This window comes from Oncorhynchus mykiss, chromosome 16, assembly GCF_013265735.2.
Source record: "Oncorhynchus mykiss isolate Arlee chromosome 16, USDA_OmykA_1.1, whole genome shotgun sequence".
Taxonomy (NCBI): Eukaryota; Metazoa; Chordata; class Actinopteri; order Salmoniformes; family Salmonidae; genus Oncorhynchus; species Oncorhynchus mykiss.
Genome location: NC_048580.1, coordinates 11,977,023 through 11,995,125, shown reverse-complemented (window position 1 = coordinate 11,995,125; position 18,103 = coordinate 11,977,023). Strand labels below are relative to the sequence as shown.

The following is an 18,103-nucleotide window of genomic DNA, read 5'->3' as shown; positions in this document are numbered from 1 at the left end:
GTGATCCTTCGGGACGACATAGCACCAGCCCAATGTTCCATTCTAACCACGAGATTTCCAAACTGCTCTACGCACTCTCTCTGATCCAACGCCAGAACACATTAAAACAGAGGAGTGTCTTCATGGAGAAACACACACAGCCAACACCCCTAAGGAATCCACACAAACACAGAGCAGCAATCTAGGGCCAACAACACAATGAGAGTGGGCTGTCGTAAGAAGGAGTGTGTTGTATGTTACATTTTGTGTCTTTTTTTTGTCCTCTTTTATCGCTGTGTTTTGACAGTGAGTCAGACAGCTTGGTGACCTTTCAGGACAATCACATCCAGTATTTCCTGTTTCCCATGCATATACAGATGTAGGGTCATAATTTGAGCCAGTTTGCTACAACATGAAAATACTCCTGAAGCAACAGGAAATGGGAATGATTTATAATTAGGACCTGAATAAGAGCTGTGTTGTGCTGCATGTATCCGTATATCATATTTGTTCTAACAATGTTTCATTGAGGGTCCTAATAAAGTTATAAGGTTTCTCTCCCTCTACGATATTTACAGTTCCACTGCTGGGTTTTTCCATACTGACACCAACAATAAAAGTGGCCTGCATCCGTAGGGGTGTGTGTGACTTGACAGGGGTGTGTGTGACTTGACAGGGGTGTGTGTGATGGAGGGGTGGCCTCTGTAAGCCTCTCTGCCAACCTCATATAAACCCATGCACACCCATCCACACACACTCTCTCACACACACTCTCTCTCACACACACACACACTCCGGCCGAGTACAGAACACACACAGAGATGGACTTTCTGAAGGGATCAGGGAAGCAGGTGGATGCAGTGATCGACAAAGCAGGTGAGAACAAGATGTCTGTAAGAAGAGTGGATAATGGTGTTTGTTTACTTGGTTGAATGATGGGGGGGGGGGGTCATTCATGTGAAGCATTGATACGTTTAAACCCTAAAGCACAGCAAAATGTGGTTGTTATATGGACTACTGGATAGTTAGTGTTCATTTTTGTGTCATCAGCCTTCAAAATGTTCAAACTGGGCTTTGGCATTTTCAACGGCGCTGCAGTTGATGAGTCAACATTCTCAAACCAAATATGTTCATTTTTAAAAAAACTTTTTGCTCTGTACTTTTTGGCACTGCTCATACTTCTAAAATTAGTTATTTGGGTTTGTCTAGATTTCAAAGTAGAGGAGCTCATGTCTACCAGACATCTAAAAAATCTGCAAAGATTCTGTGGCATCACGTCATGAAAGGGAGCTTGTATCAGCAAGAACTAACAAGACATAACAACAGGAAATTCCACCAATTATCTGGTCATGTGGAGGCAGAAGATGCATGTTTGACAGCCCCCCTCTCTCTCCCTCTGTCTAGCTGTTGTGGTGAAGGAGAAGGTGGGAGAGATGATCGGAGGAGGAGCTAAGGAGGAGAAGAAAGACGAAGGTGATCTGTCTATTCTGGGTTACCATGGACACTAAGTCACAGACATTTCGCCTCGCCTGTAACATGCTACCTACACACAATACACACTACCTACACACAATACACACTACCTACACACAATACACACTACCTACATACAATACACACTACCTACACACAATACACACTACCTACACACAATACACACTACCTACACACAATGTACACTACCTACACACAATACACACTACCTACACACAATACACAATACCTACACACACACACACAATACACACTACCTACACACAATACACACTACCTACACACAATGTACACAACACACTACCTACACACAATACACACTACCTACACACAATTCACAATACCTACACACACACACACAATACACACTACCTACACACAATGTACACAACACACTACCTACACACAATGTACACAACACACTACAAACCAATTCAGTTTCTCCCCCCTCGTAGAGTAACAAATCACTTCTGCTCTATGCTTTGCCTTTATCTGCATTCAGTCCGTTGCAGCATGCTTAACATGACACCGCTGTAGGAGATATAACGGTAGTGTGTTGCAGCCTGCTTAACGTGACACCGCTGTAGGAGATATAACGGTAGTGTGTTGCAGTCTGCTTAACGTGACACCGCTGTAGGAGATATAACGGTAGTGTGTTGCAGCCTGCTTAACGTGACACCGCTGTAGGAGATATAACGGTAGTGTGTTGCAGTCTGCTTAACGTGACACCGCTGTAGGCGATATAACGGTAGTGTGTTGCAGCCTGCTTAACGTGACACCGCTGTAGGAGATATAACGGTAGTGTGTTGCAGTCTGCTTAACGTGACACCGCTGTAGGAGATATAACGGTAGTGTGTTGCAGTCTGCTTAACGTGACACCGCTGTAGGCGATATAACGGTAGTGTGTTGCAGCCTGCTTAACGTGACACCGCTGTAGGAGATATAACGGTAGTGTGTTGCAGTCTGCTTAACGTGACACCGCTGTAGGAGATATAACGGTAGTGTGTTGCAGTCTGCTTAACGTGACACCGCTGTAGGAGATATAACGGTAGTGTGTTGCAGTCTGCTTAACATGACACCGCTGTAGGAGATATAACGGTAGTGTGTTGCAGCCTGCTTAACGTGACACCGCTGTAGGAGATATAACGGTAGTGTGTTGCAGCCTGCTTAACATGACACCGCTGTAGGAGATATAACGGTAGTGTGTTGCAGCCTGCTTAACGCGACACCGCTGTAGGAGATATAACGGTAGTGTGTTGCAGTCCCATGTCTTTGTATGTACAGTATTGTTGAAATGGTGTCTGATGTTGTGGTTGTTCCTCCAGGTATTGGTGGCATGGTGTCTTTGTATGTACAGTATTGTTGAAATGGTGTCTGATGTTGTGGTTGTTCCTCCAGGTATTGGTGGCATGGTGTCTGATGTTGTGGTTGTTCCTCCAGGTATTGGTGGCATGGTGTCTGATGTTGTGGTTGTTCCTCCAGGTATTGGTGGCATGGTGTCTGATGTTGTGGTTGTTCCTCCAGGTATTGGTGGCATGGTGTCTGATGTTGTGGTTGTTCCTCCAGGTATTGGTGGCATGGTGTCTGATGTTGTGGTTTTTCCTCCAGGTATTGGTGGCATGGTGTCTGATGTTGTGGTTGTTCCTCCAGGTATTGGTGGCATGGTGTCTGATGTTGTGGTTGTTCCTCCAGGTATTGGTGGCATGGTGTCTGATGTTGTGGTTGTTCCTCCAGGTATTGGTGGCATGGTGTCTGATGTTGTGGTTGTTCCTCCAGGTATTGGTGGCATGGTGTCTGATGTTGTGGTTTTTCCTCCAGGTATTGGTGGCATGGTGTCTGATGTTGTGGTTGTTCCTCCAGGTATTGGTGGCATGGTGTCTGATGTTGTGGTTGTTCCTCCAGGTATTGGTGGCATGGTGTCTGATGTTGTGGTTGTTCCTCCAGGTATTGGTGGCATGGTGTCTGATGTTGTGGTTGTTCCTCCAGGTATTGGTGGCATGGTGTCTGATGTTGTGGTTGTTCCTCCAGGTATTGGTGGCATGGTGTCTGATGTTGTGGTTGTTCCTCCAGGTATTGGTGGCATGGTGTCTAATGCAGTGAAAGGGGCTGCAGCAGATGCTGCCATGGACAATGCTGCAGACAAGGCCATGTCTTTTGGAAAGAGCCTTTTCAACTGAATCCTCAACCATGGACTGTACCATGTCTCAACACCGGACCTTCCTTCCCATCAACCAATCCCGTCTTTATACCATCACTGAGATCTGTATAACGTGTATAGGATGTCATAAACATGAATAAAACACCAATCTTTCAACACTAGTCTGTCTGTCTGCACGTCACATACTGCACTTACACATCAGTTCTCAGAATTTTATTGGTTTTCAACAAAAAAAAAGGCAATACAAATTTCCCCAAGCAATTTCCGTGCAAGGGCTTGGACGGCTTTCTGGAGAAGGAGAACGCTTGTTCCCATGATCCTCTCCTCCTCTCTCTCTCATGGCGGAGCGGAGGGTTTGGGGGAGGGTCAGATTGGACAAGATAGGAGCAGAAGGTAGGGGGGATTGTGGGGGGACTGATATAGTGGAGTAGAACCCTGTGTTCCTCAGCACAACCCTGAGCCCTGACCTCTAACCCTGACCTCTAACCCCGCTGCGAGGAGAACCGAGGAACACATATATCACCATTCCCTGACATAAAGTGAGAGTTTAAAACTATCTCTTTCTTTAAATAAAGTATATGTCCGGAGTTAACATTAAATGGATTTCAGTATGTGTGTCTTTTCAGTACAGAGCTCCGTCAGAGCTAAGGCAACTTCATTGTTGTGGTCTGAAACCATGGCAACACAAGGGTCAAACAAGACAAAATGGCCAAAAGGGAACTCTTATAGGAGGGGGGGGGGTCTTAAAGCTATCTTCCTGCTACAATCTGCTTCTTTCACAAACTGAACGACAATAGTGAAACAGGACGACACAGGAATACTGGGTTACCCACGTGATACAGGGAGATGTGGCGAGGTCATGGGACACAGGAATACTGGGTTACCCACGTGATACAGGGAGATGTGGTGAGGTCATGGGACACAGGAATACTGAGTTACCCACGTGATACAGGGAGATGTGGCGAGGTCATGGGACACAGAACACAGTACGTGTCAGTGTGTGTGTATAAACGGGAGGCGGGGGTCTCTAATGTAAACACTGGTATGTACTGAAGGCTGATTGGAAAAATGGGGAAGCAGGGTGAACCAATAGCAGGGTGGTGTGGGAGTGGTCTGGCTGTGACAAGGTGATCATGTGACGGTGATGCCGGCCTCGTTGTAGACCTTGAACACCTTCTCGATGGCGTTGACGTACGCAGCCGTCCGCAGGTCCAGACCCAGGTTGTACTTACTGGCTGTACGCATGATTTGCTGCAGGGGGACAAAACACACTACAATTACACACACCAGACCGGGTCACACTGGCAAAACAGACACAGACAAGCACACAGTGGTAGTGTGGTTGAGAGGTGGCCCAGGTCAGCAAAATGCAATTATAGGTTCTGTATGGTCTGACACACCTGCTCTAACTTTGCACGTACACACACACAGAGACACACACACTCCCTCTCTCTCTCTCTTACCCTGGCAGACCTCTCCATGGTGTAGGCCAGCCCAGAGTGGACAATGTCCTTCTCAGAAGCTCCCTGTAGAAAAGAGGAGAGATGTTATCAAACTAGCCTGGATGTATCACCCCCCACATAGGTTTACATGTGTATAGATATAACCCCCGTATGCATATGTGTGTGTGTGTGTGTGTGTGTGTGTGTGTGTGTGTGTGTGTGTGTGTGTGTGTGCATATGGGTGTGTGTGTGTGTGCATATGGGTGTGTGTGTGTGTGCATATGGGTGTGTGTGTGTGTGTGTGTGTGTGTGTGTGTGTGTGTGTGTGTGTGTGTGTGTGTGTGTGTGCATATGGGTGTGTGTGTGTGTGTGTGTGTGTGCATATGGGTGTGTGTGTGTGTGTGTGTGTGTGCATATGGGTGTGTGTGTGTGTGTGCATATGGGTGTGTGTGTGTGTGCATATGGGTGTGTGTGTGTGTGTGTGTGTGTGTGTGTGTGTGTGTGTGTGTGTGTGTGTATGGGTGTGTGTGTGTGTGTGTGTGTGTGTGTGTGTGTGTGTGTGTGTGTGTGTATGTGTGTGTGTGAACTCACAGCGACTCTGGCCTGGAAGTCAGCGGTGGGGACAACAGGGATTGGTCCTCCCTGCTTTCCAAACTTCCTCTCCAAACTCTCCTGAACAGACACTGAGAGAGCGAGAGGAAGAGTACTTGATGGTAAGTTACAGAAGCATGGTATTATAGCGGGAGACTGAAAGGTTAGAGGTCAGGGGTCAGGACTTACTGAGGAGGTGGTAGTTGGAGTCTCTCTCGTATTTGAAGGTGAGTCTTCCATAGCTGACGTGGTTCAGGTTCTTCAGCCACTCAAAGTAGGACACTGTCACACCACCGGCGTTCAGGTACATGTCCTGAGGGAGGGCCAAACAGACAGAACGGTCAGACATCTCTGTCTGGGACTGTTGAGTGTGTCCTGTTAATGAGAGAATTCAACCCAGCATACAAGCCAACACAGTGTGGCCGGCCCTCACTTTGCCTGAAATAAGCACATTTTTATAATAAGCACACAGCCCAATTTTTTTTTGCTTGTGTTGGGCTGATGTGGGCTTGCTGTGGGCTAGTCTGTGTTGGGCTGGTGTGGGATTTGTGTAGGCTAGCCTGTGTTGGGCTGATGTGGGTTAGCCTGTGTTGGGCTGGTGTGGGTTAGCCTGTGTTGGGCTGGTGTGGGCTAGCCCGTGTTGGGCTGGTGTGGGCTAGGCCGTGTTGGGCTGGTGTGGGCTAGGTCGTGTTGGGCTTGGTGTGGGCTTGGTGTGAGTTAGTCTGTGCTGGCTTGGTGTGGGCTAGCCCGTGCCCACCTTGCCCACCAAATACCCACATGGGGCCATGTTTGCTGGATAGATACTGTGAATGTGTGTATGACTGCCTTAACATGCAAGTTTGTGTGTGTGTGTGTGTGTGTGTGTGTGCGCGCGCGTGTGTGTGTGTGTGTGCGCGTATATATGTGTGTGTGTGTGTGTGTGTGTGTGTGTGTGTGTGCGCGCGCGTGTGTGTGTGTGTGCGCGTATATATGTGTGTGTGCGCACGCCTCTTCTTACAGGGATGACCATGACATTGTTCTCCAGGAAGATCTTGTCAGCATCAGGGGTGGTGGGGCCGTTGGCTCCCTCAGCAATGATCTGGAACAAACAACAACAATAAACAACAACAATGACAACAGGGCATTGTGGATAGTGTAGTTTAGATAGGGGTATTGTACCTTGGCCTTGATCCTGTGGGCGTTGTTTCGTGTGAGCTGCTTCTCGCTGGCGGCAGGGATCAGGATGTGACACTGAGCTTCCAGAAGGCTGCCCTCGTATGGCTTAGCCCCGGGGAAACCTACGATCGAACCGTGTTGCTGCACACACACACACACACGCAGGTTAGCCAAAAGAGACTAAACTTGGCTATAGCTCATATTCAGAACAAGAGGGCGGAAAAGTGAGAGAGGAAGAGAGAGAGACACAGAGAAAGTGAGACTGAGGAAGTTCAAAAGGAGAGTAAGAGAGTATTTTTACCAGTTTGTAGTCCTCCAGCTGCTTGGGGTCAATGCCCTCTGGGTTGTAGATGCTGCCGTCATACTCAGCGATGCCCACACACTTAGCACCGTACCTGTGGAGGTACCGCATGGAGTGGAGACCCACATTACCAAAGCCCTGAGAAAGAGAGAGAGAGATCATTACTATCTCCTTCATCACATACACACCATCATCAACTCTGCTACAGAGTACACTAAAGACATTACACTGGGACCCTGGCGCCCCCATGTGGCCCACCTCTGCCACTGCAGTAGCCTCAGACCCACTGATAACTAGCTAATAAACTGACATACCAAATCAGCGGACAGACAGAGAGGATTGAAACCAAGCAGGTAATATATCTGGTACAGCTGTGAAATATACCATTAACTATAATGAGCATTGAGACACATAATGCTGCTATAGGCCCTTAACAATAGATGGTTGACAGTCATTTCCATAGCAGCAAGGTCTATAAACTGAGATCAGCTCCTCCCCTCAATATATCTCTCCATTACCCTCTCTGTCATCTGCTATCTACACGATGTCATTACACATCAGCGTATTCGCTAAATCTTCAAGAAAATCGAGTTACACAACTACATAATCCAGCCACACACACAAACACAGTTTGTGTGTCTCTGTTTAGTCAGTCTGTCTGTGTGTCTCTGTTTAGTCAGTCTGTCTGTGTGTCTCTGTTTAGTCAGTCTGTCTGTGTGTCTCTGTTTAGTCAGTCTGTCTGTGTGTCTCTGTTTAGTCAGTCTGTCTGTGTGTCTCTGTTTAGTCAGTCTGTCTGTGTGTCTCTGTTTAGTCAGTCTGTCTGTGTGTCTCTGTTTAGTCAGTCTGTCTGTGTGTCTCTGTTTAGTCAGTCTGTCTGTGTGTCTCTGTTTAGTCAGTCTGTCTGTGTGTCTCTGTTTAGTCAGTCTGTCTGTGTGTCTCTGTTTAGTCAGTCTGTCTGTGTGTCTCTGTTTAGTGAGTCAGTCTGTGTGTCTCTGTTTAGTCAGTCTGTCTGTGTGTCTCTGTTTAGTCAGTCTGTCTGTGTGTCTCTGTTTAGTGAGTCAGTCTGTGTCAGACACGAAGGTGAGATGTTTGACTTGCTAGTCATTGAATACTAACGTCGGATCGGATATTCAAATATTGGATCAAACGTATCCATCTATGTTCCGTCAACATTTAGCCGACTGTACAAGCTTGAAGTTACAGTTTAAGACGGTTGTCAAGTAAGCTACTGTGGATATTTCCTCATAATGTAGGCCTATCAGAGTAGCCTACCATCAAAAACAATGGAGAAAACTCCTCCCACAACATTTTAACATGGAAATAGCTGTTCTATAATTCAGCCTACAGTAGCAGACAGTGTGTGGTCTTCAATGTAGTCCTACATTCTATGAGACTTTTGAAAATAAAACATGCAGGGCTTGACCTTTAACCTGTTTATCCACTTGTCCTTCAGACAAGGAGGTGACTGAACATGTTGTTGTGTTGTTTGATGCAAGAAACCACTTTACAAAATAACAATTATTATTTCCATACCATTATTACAGAGAATCAGACAAATTATGACACCCTCTGCCTGTTGTCTACTAGGGCTTATTCAAGATGTCTCAAAATACACCACTGCCCCTTTAAGACAAGAAAAAGCTCTTTACCCGAATCACTTTTCAAAGATGTCTAGAAATGTACACGTTTGGTGCTCTGGTAGGAAGCAATCGGTCCCCTTTGCTGACTACAAATGATCTATAACTGGGCTAATAACTCTCTAACTAGTAAAAGATATGAACAAATGTTCACACGTGACTACATACAGCTCTCGCTTTGATCTTGAAACAAGCATATCTACTCACGACCCTCATGCTGTAAACACAGTCCAGTTCAAAGTGAATGGCACAGATACATATATGGCAATGGTCTATTTGCATATAGGCCTACTGTAGCTCTGATTGGTTATTCCACACAGGTCTGTGTAGAGTACGGGTTGAGATGTGAGCATCAATGCAATAGAATCCTACTCCGATACGTTCTGCCTACAACAAAATCTCTTGCATAGTTAGTTTTGCATACTAAGTCTTGCACAGTTTGTTTTGTTGTTTCGGTGTGTTGATTGGATCACAATTCCCACAGTAAAAGGAAACGTTGACCGTGTTAATAACTAAGGGGGAAAACTGTAGAAAGTTGAGTGACGTTCAATCTCTGAACAGGCTGACATTTCTTCTGCACGCCCACACACACGCACAGCTTAGAGGGAACATTGGTGCTGATCCTTACTCACTACGAGTGTTGCAAAGTATACCCAAACTTTTGTAAATTTTTGCAAAAAATATAAACGTTTGGTTCGGTACATCTTTAAAATGTTTCTTACATGATTGAACAGCCTGATCAACTCTATGAGGCGAAGGAGATGTGTCGCGAAGGAGATGTGTCACGCTGCATGAGGCGAAGGAGATGTGTCGCGCTGCATGAGGCGAAGGAGATGTGTCACGCTGCATGAGGCGAAGGAGATGTGTCACGCTGCATGAGGCGAAGGAGATGTGTCACGCTGCATGAGGCGAAGGAGATGTGTCACGCTGCATGAGGCGAAGGAGATGTGTCACGCTGTATGAGGCGAAGGAGACGTGTCACGCTGCATGAGGCGAAGGAGATGTGTCACGCTGTATGAGGCGAAGGAGATGTGTCACGCTGTATGAGGCGAAGGAGATGTGTCACGCTGCATGAGGCGAAGGAGATGTGTCGCTCTGCATGAGGCGAAGGAGATGTGTCGCTCTGCATGAGGCGAAGGAGACGTGTCACGCTGCATGAGGCGAAGGAGATGTGTCACGCTGCATGAGGCGAAGGAGATGTGTCACGCTGCATGAGGCGAAGGAGATGTGTCGCTCTGCATGAGGCGAAGGAGACGTGTCACGCTGCATGAGGCGAAGGAGACGTGTCACGCTGCATGAGGCGAAGGAGATGTGTCACGCTGCATGAGGCGAAGGAGATGTGTCACGCTGCATGAGGCGAAGGAGACGTGTCACGCTGCATGAGGCGAAGGAGACGTGTCACGCTGCATGAGGCGAAGGAGATGTGTCACGCTGCATGAGGAGAAGGAGATGTGTCACGCTGCATGAGGAGAAGGAGATATGTCGCACTGCATGAGGCGTAGGAGATGTGTCACGCTGCATGAGGCGAAGGAGATGTGTCACGCTGCATGAGGCGAAGGAGACGTGTCACGCTGCATGAGGCGAAGGAGATGTGTCACGCTGCATGAGGCGAAGGAGATATGTCGCACTGCATGAGGCGAAGGAGATATGTCACGTGTCGCGCTAACCCGCACGACGCTAGGGCAACTGTGCATCGTCCCAGCGACAGAGCCTGGGCGCGAACCCAGGGTCTCTGGTGGCACAGCTGCCCTTAACCACTGCGCCACCCAGGAGGCCCTGCATGCTGCATTTTTGTTCAGTATATCTAAATTAATTCTGAGTATTTAGTCACTTGTATTACACTGGGCTGAAATACATTTTGTAAATATGTATATTTTGTAAAATATACTTTCGAGAACAGTCATTTGTATTTTCAAAACACAAAATACTTTTCTATACCATTTTTTTATAGCGCACATTTTTATAAATGAAGAAATTGCTTCTTCTATGCAAATGTTGTTGTTAATTTGTACAATAAAATATGTTCTCTTAGTAGTTGCCAATAAACATAAGTCCTACATGGAAAGGATTGTTTGTCATCTGTAGCCCCATGAAGTCAGCTACAACAAGTTCAATAACTCAATGCATGCACACACTCCTATTGAATAATACACATTCACCTGTATTGTGAATTGACCTAGGCTACATCTTGATTTAACCAGTGTACCAGTAGAAATGTACCATTAAAATAAATGTTCACCATTCTGCTGTTTTGTAGTTAGATTGGTAAAAACAAAGTCAAAATGTATTGTGTGATTATATCATTAATTCATTAACCTATACATACTACTGTCTGGATCAAGTGCCCTTCTGTGACTGTGGCTAATACGCTTTCTTTGTTGTGGTTGTGGTATCGTTTTGGTATCAAGTATCGTGATACTAAACCTGGTATCGGTCTCCAATTCTAAATTCTGGTATCATGACAACGCTACTACAGAGAAAAGATAGACAGGCTTCGTATAGCCTATAGACAGGCTTCGTATAGCCTATAGACAGGCTTCGTATAGCCTATAGACAGGCTTCGTATAGCCTATAGACAGGCTTCGTATAGCCTATAGACAGGCTTCGTATAGCCTATAGACAGGCTTCATATAGCCTATAGACAGGCTTCGTATAGCCTATAGACAGGCTTTGTATAGACAGGCTTCGTATAGCCTATAGACAGGCTTCGTATAGCCTATAGACAGGCTTCGTATAGCCTATAGACAGGCTTCATATAGCCTATAGACAGGCTTCGTATAGACAGGCTTCGTATAGCCTATAGACAGGCTTCATATAGACAGGCTTCGTATAGCCTATAGACAGGCTTTGTATAGACAGGCTTCGTATAGCCTATAGACAGGCTTCGTATAGCCTATAGACAGGCTTCGTATAGCCTATAGACAGGCTTCGTATAGCCTATAGACAGGCTTCATATAGCCTATAGACAGGCTTCGTATAGCCTATAGACAGGCTTCGTATAGCCTATAGACAGGCTTCATATAGTCTATAGACAGGCTTCATATAGACAGGCTTCGTATAGCCTATAGACAGGCTTCGTATAGCCTATAGACAGGCTTCATATAGCCTATAGACAGGCTTCGTATAGACAGGCTTCGTATAGCCTATAGACAGGCTTCGTATAGACAGGCTTCGTATAGCCTATAGACAGGCTTCATATAGACAGGCTTCGTATAGCCTATAGACAGGCTTCGTATAGCCTATAGACAGGCTTCGTATAGCCTATAGACAGGCTTCGTATAGCATATAGACAGGCTTCGCATAGACAGGCTTCGTATAGCCTATAGACAGGCTTCATATAGCCTATAGACAGGCTTTGTATAGCCTATAGACAGGCTTCGTATAGCCTATAGACAGGCTTCGTATAGCCTATAGACAGGCTTCGTATAGCCTATAGACAGGCTTCGTATAGACAGGCTTCGTATAGCCTATAGACAGGCTTCATATAGCCTATAGACAGGCTTTGTATAGCCTATAGACAGGCTTCGTATAGCCTATACAGGCTTCGTATAGCCTATAGACAGGCTTCGTATAGACAGGCTTCGTATAGCCTATAGACAGGCTTCATATAGACAGGCTTCGTATAGCCTATAGACAGGCTTCGTATAGATAGGCTTCGTATAGCCTATAGACAGGCTTCGTATAGACAGGCTTCGTATAGCCTATAGACAGGCTTCATATAGACAGGCTTCGTATAGCCTATAGACAGGCTTCGTATAGACAGGCTTCGTATAGCCTATAGACAGGCTTCGTATAGCCTATAGACAGGCTTCATATAGCCTATAGACAGGCTTCATATAGCCTATAGACAGGCTTCGTATAGACAGGCTTCGTATAGCCTATAGACAGGCTTCATATAGCCTATAGACAGGCTTCCAGGAAGGAGGCCAAGGCTGTGAGGGCATCTCTCTCTCCCTGCGTGTGTGTGTGTGTGTGTGTGTGTGTGTGTGTGATGTCTCGTGTGTCAGGGGGAACTGAGAGTCCCGCAGAAAGCTGCACTTTGGCCTTTAGTCTGTCTCACACACCGCGGCAGAGTGGGAACTGGGACCTACAGACCAGTGTAAAGCAGATCTGTGTGGTGTGATACTGCCGCTGAACCCTGCCACCACGTCTCTGACGTCTCTGACCGTCACAGAGAGACGAATACTAACTCACCCCTGCAGATATTTAACAAAGTTCACATCAAAATCTGTTGACCAGATCAGCGTAAACAACTTTTACGCAATCTTTGCAAATGTCAGAGTGTGTGTGTTTGTGTGTGTGTGTGTGTGTGTGTGTGTTTGTGCGTGCGTGCGTGCGTGTGTGTGTACCTGGATGATGAAGGTCTTGTCCTGGAAGCCGGGGGTCAGGCCCAGCATGCTCATGTAGGACGCCTCGTTGATGAAGTTCTCAATGCCATGGAACACTCCGCGACCGGTGGCCGAGATACGCCCGTGGATCCCGCCCTGACTGATGGGCTTGCCTGTCACACACGCGTGGGCGTTGATGTCCTGCACAGAGAAACACCCAGAGAGACACAGAGCCAGACACACACACGTTAGAGTGTATGTTTAATTGCATTAGATCTGTTTGTCAGACTGTGAGATAGAGAGTCTTCAGCATAGTTATGAGAGGTCAGTGCAGGACACATACTGCTCTGGGTCCAGACTACAGAACTACAGTACCCATACTGCCCTGGGGCCCTGACTACAGAACTACAGTGTATGTGCGTTTGTGTGGTAACTCACGGTGTGTGCGATGGTGTTGGCATATGTGTCAGCGATCCAGGACATCTCTCTCTCTCCAGTGCTCATGTCAGGAGCAGGAACATCAATACCAGGCCCTGAGGAGGGGGGGTGAAAGTTTCTGTGAGGACTGGAAGCATTTACACACAACCTACATCAGGGGTCCCCAATTATGATTTTTCCTTGAGTGGATAGTCTGGGTGCCGGAACATAGTTCTGAATAACACATTTTGTACACTGCAAATCGACAGCAGAAATCCAAAACAGATAGTGATCGACAAAAAACGGAATCATTACAAACCTTGATTACATTGAGATACGATCACATATGCATCTTGATTTATGTGTGGGAATACTTGGGAACAGATTTCCTAAATTAAAAATCACTTTGAGACGATTTCCTGGTGATTTTAGTCTTTTACGTCCAACAACAAAAATTATTTAAAAAATATATTATTTTGCTCAGAAAACTTGGGAGGCAAAAATACCTAGTGGTGAACCCTGCCCTCCATCTTTCTTTCTCTCTTTCCCACCTAGTGGTGAACCCTGCCCCCCATCTTTCTTTTTCCCACCTAGTGGTGAACCCTGCCCTCCATCTTTCTCTTTCCCACCTAGTGGTGAACCCTGCCCTCCATCTTTCTCTTTCCCACCTAGTGGTGAACCCTGCCCTCCATCTTTCTTTCTCTCTTTCCCACCTAGTGGTGAACCCTGCCCTCCATCTTTCTCTTTCCCACCTAGTGGTGAACCCTGCCCTCCATCTTTCTCTTTCCCACCTAGTGGTGAACCCTGCCCTCCATCTTTCTCTTTCCCACCTAGTGGTGAACCCTGCCCTCCATCTTTCTCTTTCCCACCTAGTGGTGAACCCTGCCCTCCATCTTTCTCTTTCCCACCTAGTGGTGAACCCTGCCCTCCATCTTTCTCTTTCCCACCTAGTGGTGAACCCTGCCCTCCATCTTTCTTTCTCTCTTTCCCACACGTAAACACACACTACACAGGTTTGAGATAAAGTTACGAGCAATTAAAAATCTATAGTTCTACCTATTCTAAATATAGACAGTGGCTGACTGGAGGGCTCAGAACGCCCACTTTACCCTGGTGGCAGACATGTCTAAATGCCAGTCTCTCTCCCTCTCTGTGTTCTAAACAGGATGGTATGCAGGGAGGGACATTCTCATGTGTTCACTGGGCCCAGGATCTGAGGATCAGAGGATCTGACTGACTGGAGGAGGGGTCTACTACCCACGTCACCATTAATACACAACGGCAGTGTTCCACATCAGCAATTATTATTTACCTTCATTTAACGAGGCAAGTCAGTTAAGAACAAATTCTTATTTTACCTTCATTTAACTAGGCAAGTCAGTTAAGAACAAATTCTTATTTACAACGACGGCCTAGCAACAGTGGGTTAACTGACTGTTCCGGGGTAGAATGAGAGATTTGTACCTTGTCAGCTCGGGGATTTGAACTTGCAACCTTTCGGTCAGCCAATCAGCATTCAGGGCTCAAACCACCCAGTTTATAGTAGTGTATACACTATGATGGCTGAAAGTGAGGGCTTGTGAGGAGCAGAATTAACAACCTCTGCATAATCAAAACAGTTGCTTTGTGAGAAGGGGTTAAAGTTCACAGTTAGTCATTGTTATGTAAATGAGAGCTGAAAAGTACCAGTGGCCTGAGTCAGAACAGGCCCGCCGGAGCCACAGCCCAGTGAGACAAAAGGCTGGGGGTAAAACCCTGGCGTAAAACCCTGGGGTAAATCACTGGGGTAAAACCCTGGGGTAAATCACTGGGGTAAAACACTGGGGTAAAACCCTGGGGTAGAATCCTGTCTTCTCTGTGTTTTGAGGTAACACGTCACAGTCATTAGCATACAGGATCATAGGGGACAACTGGCTACATGAAGAACACACTTACCAATAAAACCTTTCTTGGCCAGCTCAATGGTGAACCTTCTAGTGATCTTCTCCAACTCATTGTCCTAAAGAGAGAGAGAGAGATAAATCACAGAGTGCACGAGGAGAGAGAAAGGTTTCCTGTGTGTCTGCCAGCTAACAGCTAAGCATTTCAGCTCCACTTAGCTCTGAAGGGCATACCGTACTACCACACACACACACACACTGGTGAAAGATAGACAGATAAAGATGAATCGATCAGCCCTAAAGAGCCTCTCTCTCTAGGATATTAATAAAGAGCCTCTCTCTCTCTCTAGGATATGAATAAAGAGCCTCTCTCTCTCTCTAGGATATGAATAAAGAGCCTCTCTCTCTAGGATATGAATAAAGAGCCTCTCTCTCTAGGATATGAATAAAGAGCCTCTCTCTCTAGGATATGAATAAAGAGCCTCTCTCTCTAGGATATGAATAAAGAGCCTCTCTCTCTAGGATATGAATAAAGAGCCTCTCTCTCTCTCTAGGATATGAATAAAGAGCCTCTCTCTCTCTCTAGGATATGAATAAAGAGCCTCTCTCTCTAGGATGTGAATAAAGAGCCTCTCTCTCTCTCTAGGATATGAATAAAGAGCCTCTCTCTCTAGGATATGAATAACGAGCCTCTCTCTCTCTCTAGGATATGAATAAAGAGCCTCTCTCTCTCTAGGATATGAATAAAGAGCCTCTCTCTCTAGGATATGAATAAAGAGCCTATCTCTCTCTCTAGGATATGAATAAAGAGCCTCTCTCTCTCTAGGATATGAATAAAGAGCCTCTCTCTCTAGGATATGAATAAAGAGCCTCTCTCTCTAGGATGTGAATAAAGAGCCTCTCTCTCTCTCTAGGATATGAATAAAGAGCCTCTCTCTCTAGGATATGAATAAAGAGCCTCTCTCTCTAGGATATGAATAAAGAGCCTCTCTCTCTAGGATATGAATAAAGAGCCTCTCTCTCTCTCTAGGATATGAATAAAGAGCCTCTCTCTCTAGGATATGAATAAAGAGCCTCTCTCTCTAGGATATGAATAAAGAGCCTCTCTCTCTCTAGGATATGAATAAAGAGCCTCTCTCTCTCTCTAGGATATGAATAAAGAGCCTCTCTCTCTCTCTAGGATATGAATAAAGAGCCCCTCTCTCTCTAGGATATGAATAAAGAGCCTCTCTCTCTCTCTAGGATGTGAATAAAGAGCCTCTCTCTCTAGGATATGAATAAAGAGCATCTCTCTCTCTCTAGGATATGAATAAAGAGCCTCTCTCTCTAGGATATGAATAAAGAGCCCCTCTCTCTCTCTAGGATGTGAATAAAGAGCCTCTCTCTCTCTAGGATATGAATAAAGAGCCTATCTCTCTCTCTAGGATATGAATAAAGATCCTCTCTCTCTCTAGGATATGAATAAAGAGCCTCTCTCTCTCTAGGATATGAATAAAGAGACTCTCTCTCTCTCTAGGATATGAATAAAGAGCCTCTCTCTCTAGGATATGAATAAAGAGCCTCTCTCTCTCTCTAGGATATGAACGAAGAGCCTCTCTCTCTCTCTAGGATATGAATAAAGAGCCTCTCTCTCTAGGATATGAATAAAGAGTGTCTCTCTCTCTCTAGGATATGAATAAAGAGCCTCTCTCTCTAGGATATGAATAAAGAGCGTCTCTCTCTCTCTAGGATATGAATAAAGAGCCTCTCTCTCTAGGATATGAATAAAGAGCCTCTCTCTCTAGGATATGAATAAAGAGCGTCTCTCTCTCTCTAGGATATGAATAAAGAGCCTCTCTCTCTAGGATATGAATAAAGAGCCTCTCTCTCTAGGATATGAATAAAGAGCCTCTCTCTCTCTCTAGGATATGAATAAAGAGCCTCTCTCTCTCTCTAGGATATGAATAAAGAGCCTCTCTCTCTCTCTCTCTAGGATATGAATAAAGAGCCTCTCTCTCTATGATATGAATAAAGAGCCTCTCTCTCTAGGATGTGTGTGTCTGTGTGTGTGTCTGTGTGTGTCTGTGTGTGTCTGTGTGTCTGCATGTGGGTCTGTAAGGGTTTACTGGAATAGATCATTGATGTGACATGGAGTAAAATATGCTTCCTGTGCATTAGAGCGTCCCCACAATAATCACCTACAATGGTGTGTGTGTGTGTGTGTGTGTGTGTGTGGAAGAGAACAGCCTCCATCCAGTAAGCAAGCCACACTCTTTCCTCCACACAACACAAACACTTGTATCTGTGTGTGTGTATCTGTGTGTGCGTGTCTGTGTGTGTATCTGTGTGTCTGTGTGTGACGGACTTACAGAGTAATTTTTGACGTTGATCTTGACACCAGCTTTAGCCCCCCCGAATGGTACATCTGGAGAGAGAGAAACCGGCTTAACAACTGGGGCTTAAACACACACACACACACACACACACACCTCATTGCTTTAACAACAGCTCTCTGAAAATGATAATAAAAATCTCTCAGATCAGTGTGTATGTTTACATGAAATCAGGAGCACTGAGGCATGAATGAGATGTGAGAGGAGAGGAGAGCAGAGGAGAGCAGAGGAGAGGAGTGCAGAGGAGAGGAGAGGAGAGCAGAGGAGAGCAGAGCAGAGGAGAGGAGAGGAGTGCAGAGGAGAGGAGTGCAGAGGAGAGGAGAGGAGAGGAGAGGAGAGGAGAGCAGAG

General features: G+C 45.9%; 1 protein-coding gene and 1 long non-coding RNA gene across 2 annotated transcripts in view; one reads left to right on the top strand and one right to left on the bottom strand.

Moving 5' to 3' along the window:
- The first annotated feature begins 700 nt into the window (after window positions 1-700).
- On the top strand, window positions 701-3,792 carry LOC118939506. Its single transcript, XR_005036440.1, has 3 exons — window positions 701-855; window positions 1,384-1,452; window positions 3,544-3,792. It is a non-coding gene; the product is annotated as an uncharacterized LOC118939506 (long non-coding RNA).
- Window positions 3,793-3,829: 37 nt separating this feature from the next.
- The window catches only part of LOC100136067 (glutamate dehydrogenase, mitochondrial), a 24,008-nt gene continuing 9,734 nt past the window's right edge, over window positions 3,830-18,103 (bottom strand). The window contains exons 3-13 of the mRNA XM_036946153.1: window positions 17,731-17,786; window positions 15,438-15,501; window positions 13,524-13,618; window positions 13,107-13,286; window positions 7,121-7,258; window positions 6,823-6,960; window positions 6,662-6,742; window positions 5,854-5,977; window positions 5,665-5,756; window positions 5,095-5,157; window positions 3,830-4,882 (exon numbers count right to left, since the gene is read on the bottom strand). Coding sequence (XP_036802048.1) covers window positions 4,763-4,882; window positions 5,095-5,157; window positions 5,665-5,756; window positions 5,854-5,977; window positions 6,662-6,742; window positions 6,823-6,960; window positions 7,121-7,258; window positions 13,107-13,286; window positions 13,524-13,618; window positions 15,438-15,501; window positions 17,731-17,786 — 1,151 coding nt within the window. The 3' untranslated portion in view covers window positions 3,830-4,762. The remainder of the gene's footprint in view (window positions 4,883-5,094; window positions 5,158-5,664; window positions 5,757-5,853; window positions 5,978-6,661; window positions 6,743-6,822; window positions 6,961-7,120; window positions 7,259-13,106; window positions 13,287-13,523; window positions 13,619-15,437; window positions 15,502-17,730; window positions 17,787-18,103) is intronic.